The sequence below is a fragment of the Grammomys surdaster genome, unplaced genomic scaffold, assembly GCF_004785775.1.
Source record: "Grammomys surdaster isolate TR1022 unplaced genomic scaffold, NIH_TR_1.0 183, whole genome shotgun sequence".
Taxonomy (NCBI): Eukaryota; Metazoa; Chordata; class Mammalia; order Rodentia; family Muridae; genus Grammomys; species Grammomys surdaster.
Genome location: NW_021604628.1, coordinates 2,784,460 through 2,799,842, shown reverse-complemented (window position 1 = coordinate 2,799,842; position 15,383 = coordinate 2,784,460). Strand labels below are relative to the sequence as shown.

The window sequence follows — 15,383 nt, the reverse complement described above, 5'->3', positions numbered from 1 at the left end:
CTCCCCCCCCCCCCCCAGTCAGGGTTCCTCTGTGTAGCCCTGGCTTTCCGGGACTCACTCTGTAGACCAGGCTGGCCTCGAACTCACAGATATCTGCTTACCTCTGCTTCCAATGTTGGTGTTAAAGGCTTGTATCATCGCTGCCCTGCTTGCTTATCTGTATCTTTAACAACAAAACCACTAGGGATTGAGTCTAGAGCCTTATGAATGCTAAACAAGCATGTGTGCCTCTGAGTAACTCAGCCAACACTCTTCCTTCTTTTTTGAGGAGTTCACTATGTAGTCCTGTCTGGTCTGTAATTCTCTATGGAGACCAGGCTGGTCCTTAAACTCATATATAGCCACCAGTCTCTATCTCCCTCATATAGGATTTGTTTGTTTGTTTGTTTTGAGACAAGGTTTCTCTGTGTGTCTCTGGCTGTCCTGGAACTCACTCTGTAGACCAGGCTGGCCTCGAATTTAGAAATCCACCTGCCTCTGCCTCCCAAGTGCTGGGATTAAAGGCGTGTGCCACCACTGCCTGGCCCCAGACCCCTTTTTAAACCTTTTGCATTTGAAGCCAGGTGGTGGTGGTAAACACCTTTAAGACCCAGAGCTCAGGACACAGAGGCAGGTGGATCTCTGTGAGTTCAAGGCCAGCCTGGTCTACAAAGTGAGTTCCAGGATAGCCAGGGCTACACAAAGAAACCCTGTCTTGAAAAAAAAACAAAAAAAAAAAACAAAAAAAAAAAACCAACCAGACAGAGAAACAAGCAAAAAGTAAAAAGATGCCTGTGTACTTAGGGCCTCGGGAGCCATGGAGGGCCACCAACAGGAATTGATGTCACCAGGCCTGTATTCTTTGAAACTCTGTCAGCTGGACCAATTGCTGAAATTTCCAAGTGGAAATCTGTCTTTCCAGCTGTGTTAGTTACTTGTAGTTGAGGGATAGAGCCCGGTGATACAATGAACGAAGGAGTATAAGAAGTGGCTATCCTTGCCCTCCCAGACATACCCAGAAGCCTCTTCTCCATAACTCAGAGAAGCTGACTTAAAGATTAAACATCAAGCCGGGCAGTGGTGGCGCACGCCTTTAATCCCAGCACTTGGGAGGCAGAGGCAGGCGGATTTCTGAGTTCGAGGCTAGCCTGGTCTACAGAGTGAGTTCCAGGACAACCAAGGTTATATACAGAGAAATCCTGTCTCAAAAAAACCAAAAAAAAAAAAAAAAAAAAAGATTAAACATCACACCAGCCAAGGCTGGGGATGTAATTCAGTCGATAGAGTGGTTGCTTAACATACAGCATCATAGAAACCTGTTCGGTAGTGCACGCCGGTAACCCTGGCACTCAAGATGGTAGAGGTTCAGAAGGATCAGAAGTTCAAGATCATCTGTAGCTGTACATAGTAGCTACGTAGCCTGATGCATACATGAGACCATCTCATGGAGAAAAAAAACAAAACGCGCACAGTGAAACAAACATTACAGCACCCTGTATCTATATACGAGTCACAAGACTTGCTGCTCTAATGTCCTCAAATAGTAGATAAATAGATATGACATGGGTAGACGAATGAGACATGGATAATTGGGTGGATTCATGTGAATGGCCATGTGGGAAGACAGAAGGATGGACAAATTAATGGTCTGGTGGCCCTGGTCTGGTCATCCATCCTGGTTCTAGTACCCAGGTTAATTTGTGAGAGCCTGTGTGGAGACCCCAGCTTCCCACAACCATCTTCCACGGTTTGTCCTCGGGTAAAAGTGGCTCTATAGCCAGAGAGCAGGCAAAACCAAGATGATCCCACAGTCTGGGTCTCAGCCTGAGATAAAGGGATTAGGCTCTGCCTGGAAATTTGGTGACTTGAAGGTGAGCTGGTGACTGTGAGGATGCGGTGGGTTTAAGCCCCTCCAGGAGGCCGAACAGGGCCCCTTGTCTACAGCCGCACCAGTAGGAGGCCTGGGACAGGAGGGCCAGCAAGGGGAGAGGGCGCGGTTCCAGCGGCGGGAGCGGGAAACAGCGGGGCTGAGCACGCGCGGAGCGGGTGTCTACAGCCTAAGCAGAGAGCAATGCGCGGGACCCGCCCGGGCGGCAGGGAGTGCGCAGGCGCCGGGGCAGGGGGCGGAGCCTCCGCGCGCTCTTCGTCCCGCCCCCGCGCTGGCAGCGCCTTTCCCAATTGGACAGAGCCGCTAGACGGGCGGGGAGAGCGTCGTCGCGTCCGGTGACGTCTCCGGAGGGGACGTCGGTACAGTCGGCAGCGTCGGCTGCCTTGCCGGAGTCGTCCACTGGAAAATGGCGGAGTATTTGGCCTCCATCTTCGGCACCGAGAAAGACAAGTGAGTAGGGCCGGCCTGCCGGGACTTGGGCTGGGGCGGCGACGGGCAGCGGGTGCCGGCCGAGGCAAGCGGCGGTGGCGTCCAGGCGTAGCGGGTGGCTCGGGCCTGGTGGCCTCGCGCAGCTCAGCGCCTCCGCCTCGTGGGCCGGGCGGCGGGACCTGGCGAGCGGCTCGGGCTGGGCCTCGGCGCCTAGAGCTCCACGGCGGGCGCTCCATGCCGGGTTCTACACGGGGCCCTGCTCCACGCCGCGCTCCCACCGCTGCCTCGGGCTTCTGTGGCGAGGTAACACGTTTCTTGCAACTTTAGGCTTTGAGTTGTCGTGTCGGAAGTGCTGTGGCACCATCCTCGCTAGCATTCAGTCGCTGGGGCCGACCTTTGGGAGCGGTTTCGACCGAATAATCCTCCTGCCCGCCTAAAGCGTTGGCGGACCCGCTTTTCTTTTTAAATTAAGGTTTGCATATTCGTAGCCAACTGTTAGGGTAAGAGGAAAAGAAATTACAATATTCCCGCCTGCATTCGGATGCTGCGGTGGCACAGACTCCTTTCCAGAGTGTTGGCTGAAGTTTAGGTTAAGGGGGGGAATGTCTTCAGACGCTAAAAACTTAAGTGTCTGCCTTAATCGGCTCCCAGTAAGTAGTCACCATCTTTATGTTTCCGAATCTTGTTCATCTTGTTCAAGGTTTACGCAGATGTCAGTCACGGTGGTAAGCGTTTACAGTAGATAACATTTTTTTGGTGCCACATTTCTCACTGTTAAAAATGTTCTGTTTTCCAGGATGGAGGCTATCCGATCAGGCACCTTTATACAGTCTACAGTGGTTGAAAGAGGGGATGGTTCTAAAAGTCTCATGCCCGAGTCGGCAGCCACTCAGAGATTTTATTGGATGTCAGGTCTAGGCCAGTCTTGGAGAATCAGATGGGATAAAGTCTGAGTTCTCAGGAAGTCATGGAGGAAGACTGTGCCTTGTGTTAAGGAGGTTTTCCTGTGTTGATGCCCAAAGGCTGGAACTTCAAAACCAGAGGCATAGTAGTTCCAGCCCTGGGTTCATATCTGTGTAGTGAAGGGCCATCTCAGCAAACTAGTCATAATTTTTAAAAAAAAATCTAGATTACTTATGTTATTTTAGCTGAAACAGGAACGTAGTGTGCCTATTAACTTTGGGGCTTTTTAGGTGGTGAATCTTTACCAGTCAAGTATGTAGCTGTGACTTGTTTTCTAGACCCAGCTTGTCTGGCAGAAACCAACCTTTTTCCTTGTACTTCTCCTCTGGCCGCCCCCAAAGCAGGGCTTCTCTGCAGAGCCCTGGCTGTCCCAGAGCTCTTTGTAGGCCAGGCTGGCCTCAAACTCAGAGGGCCACCTGCTTCTGCCCCACCCCCCAAGTGCTAGGAGTAAAGGTGTGTGTGCCGCTACCCGGCTGGAGCAGGGTGTTTGCTGGGAGTGCAGGTTTGAGAGATATTTCATGTGGAACCCTTGAGTATTTTCAGCCAGAAGTTTGCCCAGCTCCAAGGTATTTTTTAAACAAGCTCTTTGTTTTCTGTTGATTTTCTAGAGAAAGATTACCTAATCAAGTTAGGTTGTGTGAAAGTAAGGAGATCATTAGCAGTCCTCCTCCTCTCCAGGTAAACCCACAGACTTAAGTGTCTGATCATCAACAGAGGATAACTGACTGGTCTTCATGTCCACCATGCCACCTTCAGTCTTTACACCAGGGCATGTGGCTCTTGCTAAAAAGTATTCATGGGGCAGCGTTCCTGCCTCTGCAGCTGACACCTGCATAGGGAAGCTGCCTCAGGACAAGTTGAAACTACAGATCTTGCAGGCTACCCAGCACCTGATGGTTTAGGTTGCTTGTGGCTCTGTGGAGTATCTGAGCAGGGCTTTGTGGCAGGTGAAATGCTCATGTGTTGTTTGCGAGGCAGGCTAGCTCTCCCCATAGCACATTTGCACTGAGATGAAGCCAAGAGACCTGCTTGCTTCAGACTAGTTTGGAAATTTCCTCTTAGTTTGGTACATGAGTTGGAGAGAGCTTGAACTTTGTTTTCTGTTTTCTTTATGTAATGACAGCAGTAATCAGGCCTGTGAGCAAACACCACATCCTCGTCCTTGGAATAGTGCTTTGGTGGTACCCAGGACCCACAGAGTGGGACAGTCTTAAAAGGCAAAGAAAATGTTCGAAGGCTTAGGGTAGCAGGACACAGGTTAGAATTAGAGCCCTTCTGTGGGGAGCTGGAGTAGTGACCTCTAACACTGCCTGCAAGAGGACACAGCCAGCAAGAGCTGCCTGACTTGTGTAGCATGGAAGAAGGTAGCTGGGAAGTAGCTTCAAGTTAATGATGTTTCTGCCACATCTTCCCAGAAATAATCAGTTTGTATTTTCCTTTTACAGAGTCAACTGCTCATTTTATTTCAAAATCGGAGCATGTCGTCATGGAGACAGATGTTCTCGGTTGCACAATAAACCAACATTTAGCCAGGTTTGTGTGTTGTTGGGTTTTTTGTTTTTTATTTTATTTTTTTCACAAATTATCAAAAGTTCTTGTGCTTTCAGGAGTGATTAATGTTCCCACACACTCGGCAAATCAAATCTTCCCTCTGGTTTTATTTTGCATTTGTTACAGAGGGTGATGGACCTACCCCAGTGGGAAGTCTTGCTGTTCTTGACCTTAGAGGAGTTCTTAAAAATACATGGTTGGGTGTTGGCTGAAGCTGGAGTTCTCAGCCCTTTTTTTCTTCTCCCTTACGGAGAGACGTGAGCGGATGCAGAGGAATTGCTGCTCACTGAGCAGTAGTGATGCAGTCACTGGGTGAGGCATGCTGGCATGGCTGTCTATCAGCAGACCCAGCATTCGCTAATACCCCATGAGGTCCATGGTTTGACACCACAAGGCATCATGAGCATAGAAACTTAAAGATGGGCATAAATTGCTCCTGTTGGGCTTTCTTGGGTTCACTGAGACGTGTTAGTGTAAGCTTAGGTCTGCCTGAGTTAAACTCAGTCCCATGTTATTTCGTTTGATGGGGCAGTAGGGGTTGGAGGAGCACAATTTGGTCCCAGCACAGACTTGATAATTAAGAGATGGGAGAGTGGAAGGTCTCACTGAGTCTGTCTAGATGAGACTGTTGACTTCATCACTGCTCCGTCCAGGCCTCCCTACAGCGGCCCGGAAGCTTCGGGTGCATCTCTTTAAAGGGTGCATCTTTCTTTCACATGTTTCCCTCTTGCATACTACATTGTTTTTCTGTAGAAGGTTAAGACATTGGCCAGCTATACAAGGAGATACAGAGAAGAAAGGAACCTTGTTTTAGAATGTAAGCCTGGAAAACACAGCCTTGGATGTTTTTACAGGGGAGAGCATGATAGGTTTTCCTTCCCAATTATTCTTGACTGCCCCATGGTTAGTGTGGGAGGCATCTACCCTCTAGTGACCCTAAAGGGTCTGTTAGTGAATTTAAGACTTATGAAAGCCTCTGCTTTAAACTGCTATGAGTGTGTTGTTTATCTGACTATTAACAAAATCTCCCAGCTGACCCAGTGGTCTTAGCTGCTGACTCTGCATGCCTTTAGTGTCTTTGTGCTTGGTTAAGAGGCATGTGAGGTTATGGGCAGAGAGGCTGCTCTCTGCTCTCTGAGCCCAAGCTGCACACGGTTTCCTCAAGAGCTCTAAGCACTGAGGCCTAGAATACAGCAGGGAGCTGGGCCCTGTATACTGTGATGAGCCCAGCACTACAACAGTTACCGCAGTTGGGTAACTATAGCTTCCCCTTTTACATCACTGTCCCTATAGTGAGCAGCCTTTGTCTGCCTCGGTACTGGGGAGACCTGCAGGGACCAGGCATCTTCTTGCCACCATGCTACCAGTAGGAAGCTGGGAAAAGTCAGCTCTGGGAAACCTGAAGGTGCAGGCCCACCTAGGGGGGGTTAGAGGACTAGCTGATGAACTCAGTGGTTCAGGTTTGTGGTCCGATGTTCAGCCTTCCTTCCAGGTGGGTTCCAGCAGCAGACCTGTCTCCCAAACACTGTTCTTCACCCTACACCCTTTGAGCACAGCCTGGAGCTGAACTCTGGTCTGCAGAGCACTTAGAACTGCTTTCTTTCCAGCAAGTTGTTGAGTCAGTCTGTGCTGTAGGTCACGCAGTGTTGGCTAGCATAATTGTAGTGTGATTCAGGGTGGGTTTCTTTGTAAGCTCGAGTGATGTGGACGTGAGATTGATGTACTATATTAGCTTACTAACTTAAACATGGTTTGTTTTTTCAGACAACTTGATTTTAAGAAGAACGGTACAGTGTAAGGTTTCAAGTCTGCCTGATCCAGTTAAAAGCACAAGGGTTAAAAGGATGTGTTTCCTTAAAAAGAAGGATCGCAAAAGAGCAAATGTTTTGACTATTGTATTATGTAAACAGAGACCCACCAAGAAAGTCTAACTAAGAGTCAGGTATCCGAGACAACTGGCGTGGCTGCTTTGCTAAGAGACCAGAGACCTTTAGTGCTGCATACAGTTGAAGTATGCATTTGGTTAAGACAGATGACTTTGTGTGGGGAACACGGTTATGTGACTTTTTAACACGTGTGCTGACTTGAAGTACAAGACAGTGTTAGTGTTCTTATCTTGTATTGAAGCACTTGATTCTTGGTAACGGGGACCACTCGAAACAACAGATACAGTTCCTTCTTGGTTGCTGGCTGACTTGACCCAAGTCACTGCTCAAACTCTGTTTTCATAATATGATGGTTTTGGTATACTCTGCACAAGACACAAGTGTCTGACTTGTGTGAGAAAAACAACAAACAAACGTTAACCGTTTGCAAACAAACTGTCTCTTTGCAATTGTCTAATATATGCACAGCAGCCAGTAGAATTCCCCTTTTTATTTTTTTTCCCCGCAGACCATCTTGATTCAAAACATCTATCGTAATCCCCAAAACAGTGCACAGACGGCTGACGGCTCACACTGTAAGTCCCACAGTTGGAGAAATTTTTTTAAACGCTGGTGTTCAAGAGCCCACTCTTAATTGAGACATAACGCTGGCTCTGAGCTGCTGACATAGAGCTGTTGCAAACAGGACACGGTGCTGGTGCTGGGACCTCGTGACGCACAGCCAGAACTTGACAGGGGCCACAAGCGCTCAGGAGGCGCTCTCCTAGGGAAAGTCACTGGCCGGCCTCTCCTGTTGACTTACGTTTGTCACGAGAGTGTCCGCCTACACGAAGCGGGTTCTGACCCGGGTAGCCAGTTGTTGGCCTTTACTGTGACTGAACCCTGGCCTTTCTTAAGTTCTTTCTGTAAAGTTAAAATGGTAGGAATATTAAGGAGTCAACAAGGTAAGTTGCCCAGTACGTGTGGGTTTTATTTCACCATTATAATTTTTCCTCTAGGAAGTGGAGATTTCATGACATGAGATATTGTATTTCTCTGGTACAGCACTCGGTTCGTCGCAGGTGTGAGCACTTTTCCTCTCAGTCTGTCAGCTAAGAGCCGGTGCCGTCCTTGCTCTGCTGGCACTTGGCAGTGGAGAGGCCGCTGTGGGCAGAAGTGCGATATTGGCATCTCATGAGATCTCCCTGCACTGCAGTGTTAGTGTAGTTCAAGACAGCCACCAACTAAGGGGACACCTCTGCCCGAGGGAGATAACCTGCTCTCTTTCAGCACTGACTCCACTGAAGCCTCGATCACCACAGGCAGCCGGTTAAGTGTGTACGTTTAATTTCCATAATATAAAGTTGTTGCGTTTTGTATTTCAGACCATTGCCCTCTTGAACATTTACCGTAACCCTCAAAACTCTTCCCAGTCTGCTGACGGTTTGCGCTGTAAGTTCATACAAGTTCCTTCCCTGGTTCCCTGGGCTTGCGTGTCAGAGCTCAGTGTCCATCCACCTGGTCTGCTGTGCTAGTGTCAAGAATCTCGTCCTAGAGATGGCAGGACCTGTTGTCCCCACTGACCTGCTGGAGATGCTGTCCCTTAGTCAGGGTGACAGTGACTGTCGAGGGCGCCCTTGACGTAGTTGGGACTTGCTGCTCTTGCTCCCTCTGCACTTGGACCGTCACCCTGGGATGCGCTGGGATTGAGTTGGAGGTCTGCTCTTCCCTCTGAAGAGCAGCGACATCCGAATGGCGCTCTCACTTTCTGGAACTCGGCAGAAATTGCTAAGAAGTTTTAGGATTTGGTTGCTCGTTAGCCTCATTTCCATAAACTGCTTGTCAGAGGTCACGTTCTTACAGGAAGGGGGCCTTGTTCTGAGTGTTTCCCAGGTGAGGGTCTGCAGTCCGCACTATGCAGGGTCACCATGCAGGTGTGCTAACCAGACGAGCACTCAGCACAGAGATGTTTTGTGTCTAGCTACCCACTCCATAGGTAGCATCTCGGGCTTCGGGAGGAGGCAGCGTGTTATATTTGGTAATGAAGGGTACTCCGTGGGGCAACAGCTTAAGCTGCTATCAGCAATCTTTGCATATTTCTTCCTGTACTGGGAGCTACTATATTTCTACAGTGGAACACTGGGATGCAATCATGTCCAGACCCAAAGTAGACTCCCCTTGGATGGCCACAGGCTAAATCCACCACACCGTGACCAAAACCTTCATGTCTTGTTGGCCTGCCCTGGGTTAATAAATGGTCCCAGGACTACCACCCACTGGAGCTGGCCAGGCTGGGGAAGCTCTGGTGCCCGAGTTTGTGTAGATGGGGCTTTTCGTGTGTTTTTCCTGCTGAGGTGCGGGTGTCTGTGACGCTAACCCTGACCTGACGATAGAGCGCTCTCTGAATTGAGATAGCAGTCAGCTGGCAACCAGTCCCTGATTTAAATACTTGGCTTTGTTTTATTGTTAGAAATAAGGACTGTAGGAGGGGGGAAATGTTTATGTGTGGCTTTATTAAGTAACGTTTGTTCATGTCCCTGCCCTGGGGTCCAAGCAAATGGAAAACAGGTGATTGATAACAGTGGTTGTTCACTTGGGGACTCTGCTTTCCTGACAGGATGTTGTGTTTGCTGTCTCTATTTGCAATTCACTTTATGTTTGGGGGTGTACTATAAACTGAATTTTCAGTTCTCATTAAATCTTCCAGTCCCAGTTGTAGAAAGTAAATGAAACTAACTTTATTTTAGAGCAAATTAGTTCCCAGCTTGACATGTGTAGAAAAATGTACTTCACATATGCAAAATAAAGTTAAATGGTAGTCTGGTAGTCTCAATTTTAAGAATAGTGTGTCTGTAAGAAAAGTAGTCATTTTCTAAGTTGTAATACTTAAAGTATACTGAGCCCACTGTGTTCTGATCAGTGTCCTGCTGTGCTGCTGGTCTTGGCCTGTGGGTCATTTTGACAGATGGGATCAGGAACAGAGTAGGTGTGTTCATCAGTCCTAAAACCACCAAGTGTTTGTTGGAGCTCTGAGCACGGGGGTATTTTTTACTATTCTTTGCCTGGTGCAGAAGGCTTTGATTGTAGCTGCCACAGCCTGCCTGTGGGCCTTCTGTTGTTGCCTGTGACCTCTTTCTTCCCAGGGAGGGCCAGGCACCCCTGAAGGTTTGCTCAGGCACCACATACCGGTGTGCTCCTGCTAAGGTAGCCTGGTGCCTTTAATACAATTTGGATTGTCAGGCCAGTTTGTTTCCTCAAAAGTCAGAATAACTAAAACAACTCCAGATGAATTGGAAAGGGAGCTGCAGTTACCAAAATCAGAACGTAGGTCGGCTCTTAGCTTCAGTTACCAGTGAGTTGAGCAGACTTCAGGATACTGCCCCAACCCACCCAAATGCCTTCTGAGGGATGCGCCAACGAGGCAAGTGGGCCTGGGAGCCCCCTGCTTGTCCAGGAACATGGCTCACAGAAGGGATCAATTGAATTCAGACCCAGCATGGCCCCCAAACCCCACTAAGGCCCTTGCCAGCTCCTCACCCAACTGTTTAGAACATGACTTTATTAACAGACCAGTTCTCTGGTGTCTTGGATTGCGGTTGAGGGAGTGATCATTGGGATAGACTGGGCAGAAGTGCTCATGAACAGCCATGGCTTCAATTACTGTGTGTGGCTTATGGAGAGGAACTGGGTGCAGAGGTTGGGAACACCTTCAACAAGGTCTGACTGTCTTTATAGCAAGACATCCAAATGCTGAAGTCTGGTGGCTTTGGTTTCAGTCACAACAGAGTTTGCTAGCATTCAGCAGTTGGCAGTGTGTAAAGGCACGAGAGCTCCTGATCGCTCACCCTTGTCTCAGCTTCCATTCTGACCCAACAGAGGGAATCAGTGTACTTCCTGGCCTCCAGCCTCAAGGAACACAGTTCTATTCTTAAAAGGTCTTAATCCAAGAGTCACCTTTTTCCTTGAACTTTGTATGCCATTTTGGTACGGACTAAAGCTGGCTGTGGTTTTGGTAGCCAGGACTGAGGCTGTGGGCATTTAAGATCTCAGCAACTCCAAGGTGCAAGCAAGTCGGTGCTCCTGTAGCATGCAGCTCTGGCCTGGCGTCCTCTAGACAGTCACTATAGCAGCTGAGCGCGAGGGCGGTGAGGCCACAGCGCTCACCAGCTGGGTGTCTTTGCCTGCAGGTGCTGTGAGCGACGTGGAGATGCAAGAGCACTATGACGAGTTCTTTGAGGTGAGTGCCTGCCGGCCGGCCAGGAACAGTAAGGGTGGCCTGGGATGGGGCTGCGTGCGGGGTTCCTCAACGTGTGTTCTCCTCCAGGAAGTCTTCACTGAGATGGAAGAAAAGTATGGGGAAGTTGAGGAGATGAACGTCTGTGACAACCTAGGGGACCACCTGGTGGGGAACGTGTATGTCAAGGTACAGACTGTGGGTGCCGTGGGCTGTCATCCTGTGACTGGGCTTTAGGGAGGAGTCGGCTCTGGGGTTGAAGCTGCTTGCATTGGCACAGGCCCGCCTGCGTGCTTTGTTAACACTCTGGGAACACGCCCACATTTGCTCTTAGTGGATTAGACTGAAAGGGAACACTGGGCTGTCCTGGAGTCCATCGTGGGGAGGATTGGCCAGTTTAGTTTTACTTCGTCATCCCATAATGCTCTGCCTCAGGGAGTGTGTGTAACAGTAGTAGGGTAGAGAATCAACCCTTAGCAACATAGCGGTGGAGTAGCAGACACTTTGTTTTGCCTTTTCAGTTTCGACGTGAGGAGGATGCGGAGAAAGCTGTGATCGACTTGAATAACCGCTGGTTTAACGGGCAGCCGATCCATGCAGAGCTGTCCCCAGTAACTGACTTCAGGGAAGCCTGCTGCCGCCAGTATGAGATGGGGTAAGGAAGGAAGAGTGTGACTCTGGTGGGGTGGGCAGAGCTGTCAGCAGGGGCACAATGTAACATGTCTGGATCTGACCCACAGAGAGTGCACAAGAGGGGGTTTCTGCAACTTCATGCATCTGAAGCCGATCTCAAGAGAGCTTCGACGGGAGCTGTATGGACGCCGGCGCAAGAAGTGAGTCCTCTGGGTGCAGGATGTCGTGTCGGGGTGGGGGCTGTAAACAGGGAAGCTCCCCAGGGCCAGAGGAAAACAGGCCTGGGGTTGCTCGTCCCCGATGTGTCTGCTCAGATCCTGGTGCATTATGTCAAATACAGAATGCCTGGGAGAATCCTGCCCTGCTGTACAGGGAGGCATTCTGAAGGGGTGCGGGTTGTCTGTCTGGTTTGCCTGCAGTGGGCATGGCACTAGGGCCAGCTTCCTGTACTGCTGACAGGTGGGCACTGTTTTCCTGGAATCAAGTGAGTTCACTGATTCTAGATGGTTCTCTCCCACCCAAAAAAAAAAAAAAAAATGGTCCGAAGGACTCTGCCTAACAAATCCTGAGGTGGGTCAGGTTGGAGAAGGGCTAAGCATGGTGGGGTGTCTTCTGGGTGTGCATCCAGAGCTCACTGCTGCCCAGCCTTATTTGTTTTGTGATTGCCCACAGCTTTTGGGCTGGATCTGAAAGCTGTATCACACCGAACATACCACACCCGTTCAGTCTGGAGGTGCATCCTACCTGAAGATAACATCTAAAGTTGGGATGCATTTCATACCTGGGGCTTCCAAGTCACTGGCTTTATGTGTCATCTCTGCGGTCAGGGCTGTCATGCTCTGCTTCTGATGCCGTTTACTTCTTGATCCAGGCATAGATCCAGGTCCCGATCCAGGGAGCGGCGTTCCCGATCCAGAGACCGTGGGCGCGGAGGTGGAGGTGGAGGTGGAGGTGGCGGAGGACGGGAGCGCGACAGGAGGCGGTCAAGAGACCGGGAGAGATCTGGACGATTCTGAGCCGAGCCATTTTTACCGTGTGTCTGCTAGACAGTGTTGTAGTTGGTTGACAAGCCAGTTCATAATGGGATTTTTTTTTTTAAAAAACAACAAAAAAAAAACAAAGATGGGTTTCTGAATAAAATTTGTAGTGATACAGTACTGGTGCGACTCCTTGTAAAGTCTTTTCTGCAATTGCTTTTCTAAAAGTGCTAGGTTTGGATCACTTGGTATAAACACAAATTTAAATTGGACATAAAATCGCAGCTGGTGGGGGAGGGTAAGGAGCTGCTGCAGTGCCCTTAGTGACCAAGAGTTTCTCCCCGAGGCTTGTGGGTCTCTGCCTTTCTCTGCTCACAGCCAGTGAGCCGATGCCCTGCTACAGCCCTTTGAACACCCAGCCTCAAGCCACCAACCATATTTGTATGAGAGCGTGTCCTAGGGTGAGGTGACCTGTGTGTCTTCTAGCCAGGACTTGAGTAGTCATGCAGTGTGCATACCTGGTGGGACAGAATTGCTGGCGTGTGTTTACATGCCCAGGAAATGATCCCCATAAAAATGTCCCATCACAACCGCTGTCCAAGGCCTGTGTGACGTCTCTTTCCCTAAATCACATGTGCTGGGAGGTGGAATGCTGCTGCCTGTCTAAACACTGTGACAGGTGTTGACATACTGTGGCCACACTACACCTCAATGCCAGGCCTGAGTGACACTTAGCTACTTTTGGGAGTTCACACGTTGCATCTGGACAGCTATTCACTCTGAGCCAGAACCCACTGTTGGTCCATCCCTAGACACATCAGAAGGAAGTGCCACATCAGAAGGTCATGCTTTATGACTTAGGCTCCAGAAAGCAGTTCTGGGTCACAACCCCTTTTGGGGCTCAAATGACCCTTTCACAGGGGTCACCAAATACCACCAGAAGACATGATTTGTAACAGCAAAATTTCAGTTACATGAAATAGCAACAAGAATAATTTCGGCCGGGCAGTGGTGGCGCACGCCTTTAGTCCCAGCACTTGGGAGGCAGAGGCAGGCGGATTTCTGAGTTCGAGGCCAGCCTGGTCTACAGAGTGAGTTCCAGGACAGCCAGGGCTACACAAAAAAACCCTGTTTCGAAAAACCAAAAAAAAAAAAAAAATGAAAATAAAATAATTTAACAATTGGGGTCACCACCACATGAAGAATTGCATAAAACTGTATTTGAAGGTCACAGCATTAAGAAGGTTGAGAACCACTCAATCTAGACACTTAGACTCTGAGTCTGCAGTATAAGCCAAAATGGCATTAGCAGTGTTGTTCAAACTTCGTTAAGAAAGGGTTTCTTTAGCCTCATAACTTGAGGGGTATCACCTATGGTGGCATGCTGCGGGACAAGTGTGAGGTAGTTGTTCCATCATGTCCATGACGCTGCCCCCCTGCTTGTTCATTAGTCAGACCCCAGCCTATAGAGTGGTGTAGCCCATATTAAGGTTGTGTCTCTCCACTTAATTAATGTAATCTTCCTGGATATGCCCAGAGATCTGTTTCTAAATTTCATCAAGTTGTCACTATCACAATTCCTGATTGGGACAATTGGCTGATTGATGGATGATTGATTGATTCAAAACAGGGTTTCTCTGTAACCCTGGCTGTCCCAGAACTCACTCTGAGACCTGGCCTCGAACTCACAGAGATACGCCTGTCTCTGCCTGCCGAGTTCTGGGATCATGACTTATCTCACATGGAAATGAAAATATGAAGAAGCATCAGGTCGTGTTTGGTCCAGCTGAGGGCAGGGAGTGACAGTCAGTGACGCTGGGTTTCCTTTGGAGTTGACCAGGTAATTAAAATTAAATTGTGACAACAATGTTGCCACTCTGTGAACACTAAAGACTATTGTGTTTATTTTAAATTTCATTGAGAGCATGGGGTAGGGTGAGTATCCTAAAACTCTGACTTTGAGGCCAGCCTAGGCTACCCAGTGATGGTCTATAAAAAATACTCAACGGTATACTTTCAATAATAAAATTCTGTTTCGTAATAAGTGATAGATTATTTCTTCGCTGGTGAAATAAGCCAATCCAATTCAGTTTAGATGATATTAAATGCAGGTTTATTGGGAAGCCGTTCTCAGGTGGGGTCCCTGGCCCCAAGGGACTGAGGAGAGAAAGTGGGGAGGAGGAAGAAAAAGACAGAAAGGATGCCCGCACATAGAGGAGAAAGAGGAGAGAGGGGGAGGGGGGAAGAGACCAAAATGTCTGGATTATATAGATAGGAAGGAGCCTCTGGGGGAAGGGCAGCCCAGTCCCTGGGCTGGAAAGTTCAGGGTTGAGGGCTGGGTATGTCAGGGAGGGACTGAGGGATACTGGGAGGTCAGGTCTGCTTTGATCTGTAAAATATTCATCTCAGTCCCTTGTCCTGGGGTCTGAAACCAAACAACAAACAACAAATATGGATTCACAGAGACACAAATGAATAAACCAGGCCAGGGACAGTGACATATCTCTGTAATCCCAGGCACAGTGACATATCTCTGTAATCCCAGTTCCTAGCGAGGTAGCTAGGCTTCCTGGACAGCTAGATCCTGTCTCAAACACACTCACAAAGGTAGCCAGGCATGGTGGTACGTACACACCTTTAATCCCAGCACTCAGGAGACAGAGGCAGGAGGATCTCTGTGAGTTTGAAGCCAGCTGGGTCTACCTAGAAAGTTCCAGGACAGCCAGGGGGCTATGTAGAGAGTGTTAGCATTTTGTCTAAGCTCCGCCCCACAGTTACCTGGCAATAGCCAGGTGTGCCTGACTCAGTATAAAAGGGGCTGCTTGCCTCCTCTGCGCTCTCTCTCTCTCTTCCTCCCTCCCTCG

General features: G+C 49.1%; 1 protein-coding gene across 4 annotated transcripts; it reads left to right on the top strand.

The window, feature by feature from the left end:
- The first annotated feature begins 2,176 nt into the window (after window positions 1-2,176).
- Window positions 2,177-12,699, top strand: U2af1 (U2 small nuclear RNA auxiliary factor 1). 4 transcript variants are annotated; one of them, XM_028767892.1, is made up of 9 exons: window positions 2,177-2,317; window positions 4,705-4,792; window positions 7,205-7,271; window positions 8,061-8,127; window positions 10,863-10,912; window positions 11,000-11,098; window positions 11,431-11,564; window positions 11,650-11,742; window positions 12,414-12,699. In XM_028767892.1, exons 5-9 carry the CDS (start codon window positions 10,883-10,885, stop codon window positions 12,556-12,558), a joined length of 501 nt encoding a protein of 166 aa, XP_028623725.1. In that variant the 5' UTR covers window positions 2,177-2,317; window positions 4,705-4,792; window positions 7,205-7,271; window positions 8,061-8,127; window positions 10,863-10,882; the 3' UTR covers window positions 12,559-12,699. The 4 variants fall into 4 exon arrangements, with proteins under 4 accessions (XP_028623725.1, XP_028623724.1, XP_028623723.1 ...); XM_028767891.1 differs by lacking the exon at window positions 8,061-8,127 and having other exon boundaries at window positions 2,183-2,317; XM_028767890.1 differs by lacking the exon at window positions 7,205-7,271 and having other exon boundaries at window positions 2,204-2,317.
- Window positions 12,700-15,383: the final 2,684 nt, after the last annotated feature.

What these genes read in the sequence shown, in the direction of transcription:
- U2af1 (XM_028767891.1), top strand. Translation starts at nt 2,274, where the DNA reads ATGGCGGAGTATTTGGCCTCCATCTTCGGCACCGAGAAAGACAA. An exon ending in GACGGCTGACGGCTCACACT is followed by an intron (nt 7,272 to 10,862) that starts GTAAGTCCCACA and finishes CTTTGCCTGCAG; the next exon opens with GTGCTGTGAGCGACGTGGAG. An exon ending in TGCCGCCAGTATGAGATGGG is followed by an intron (nt 11,565 to 11,649) that starts GTAAGGAAGGAA and finishes TCTGACCCACAG; the next exon opens with AGAGTGCACAAGAGGGGGTT.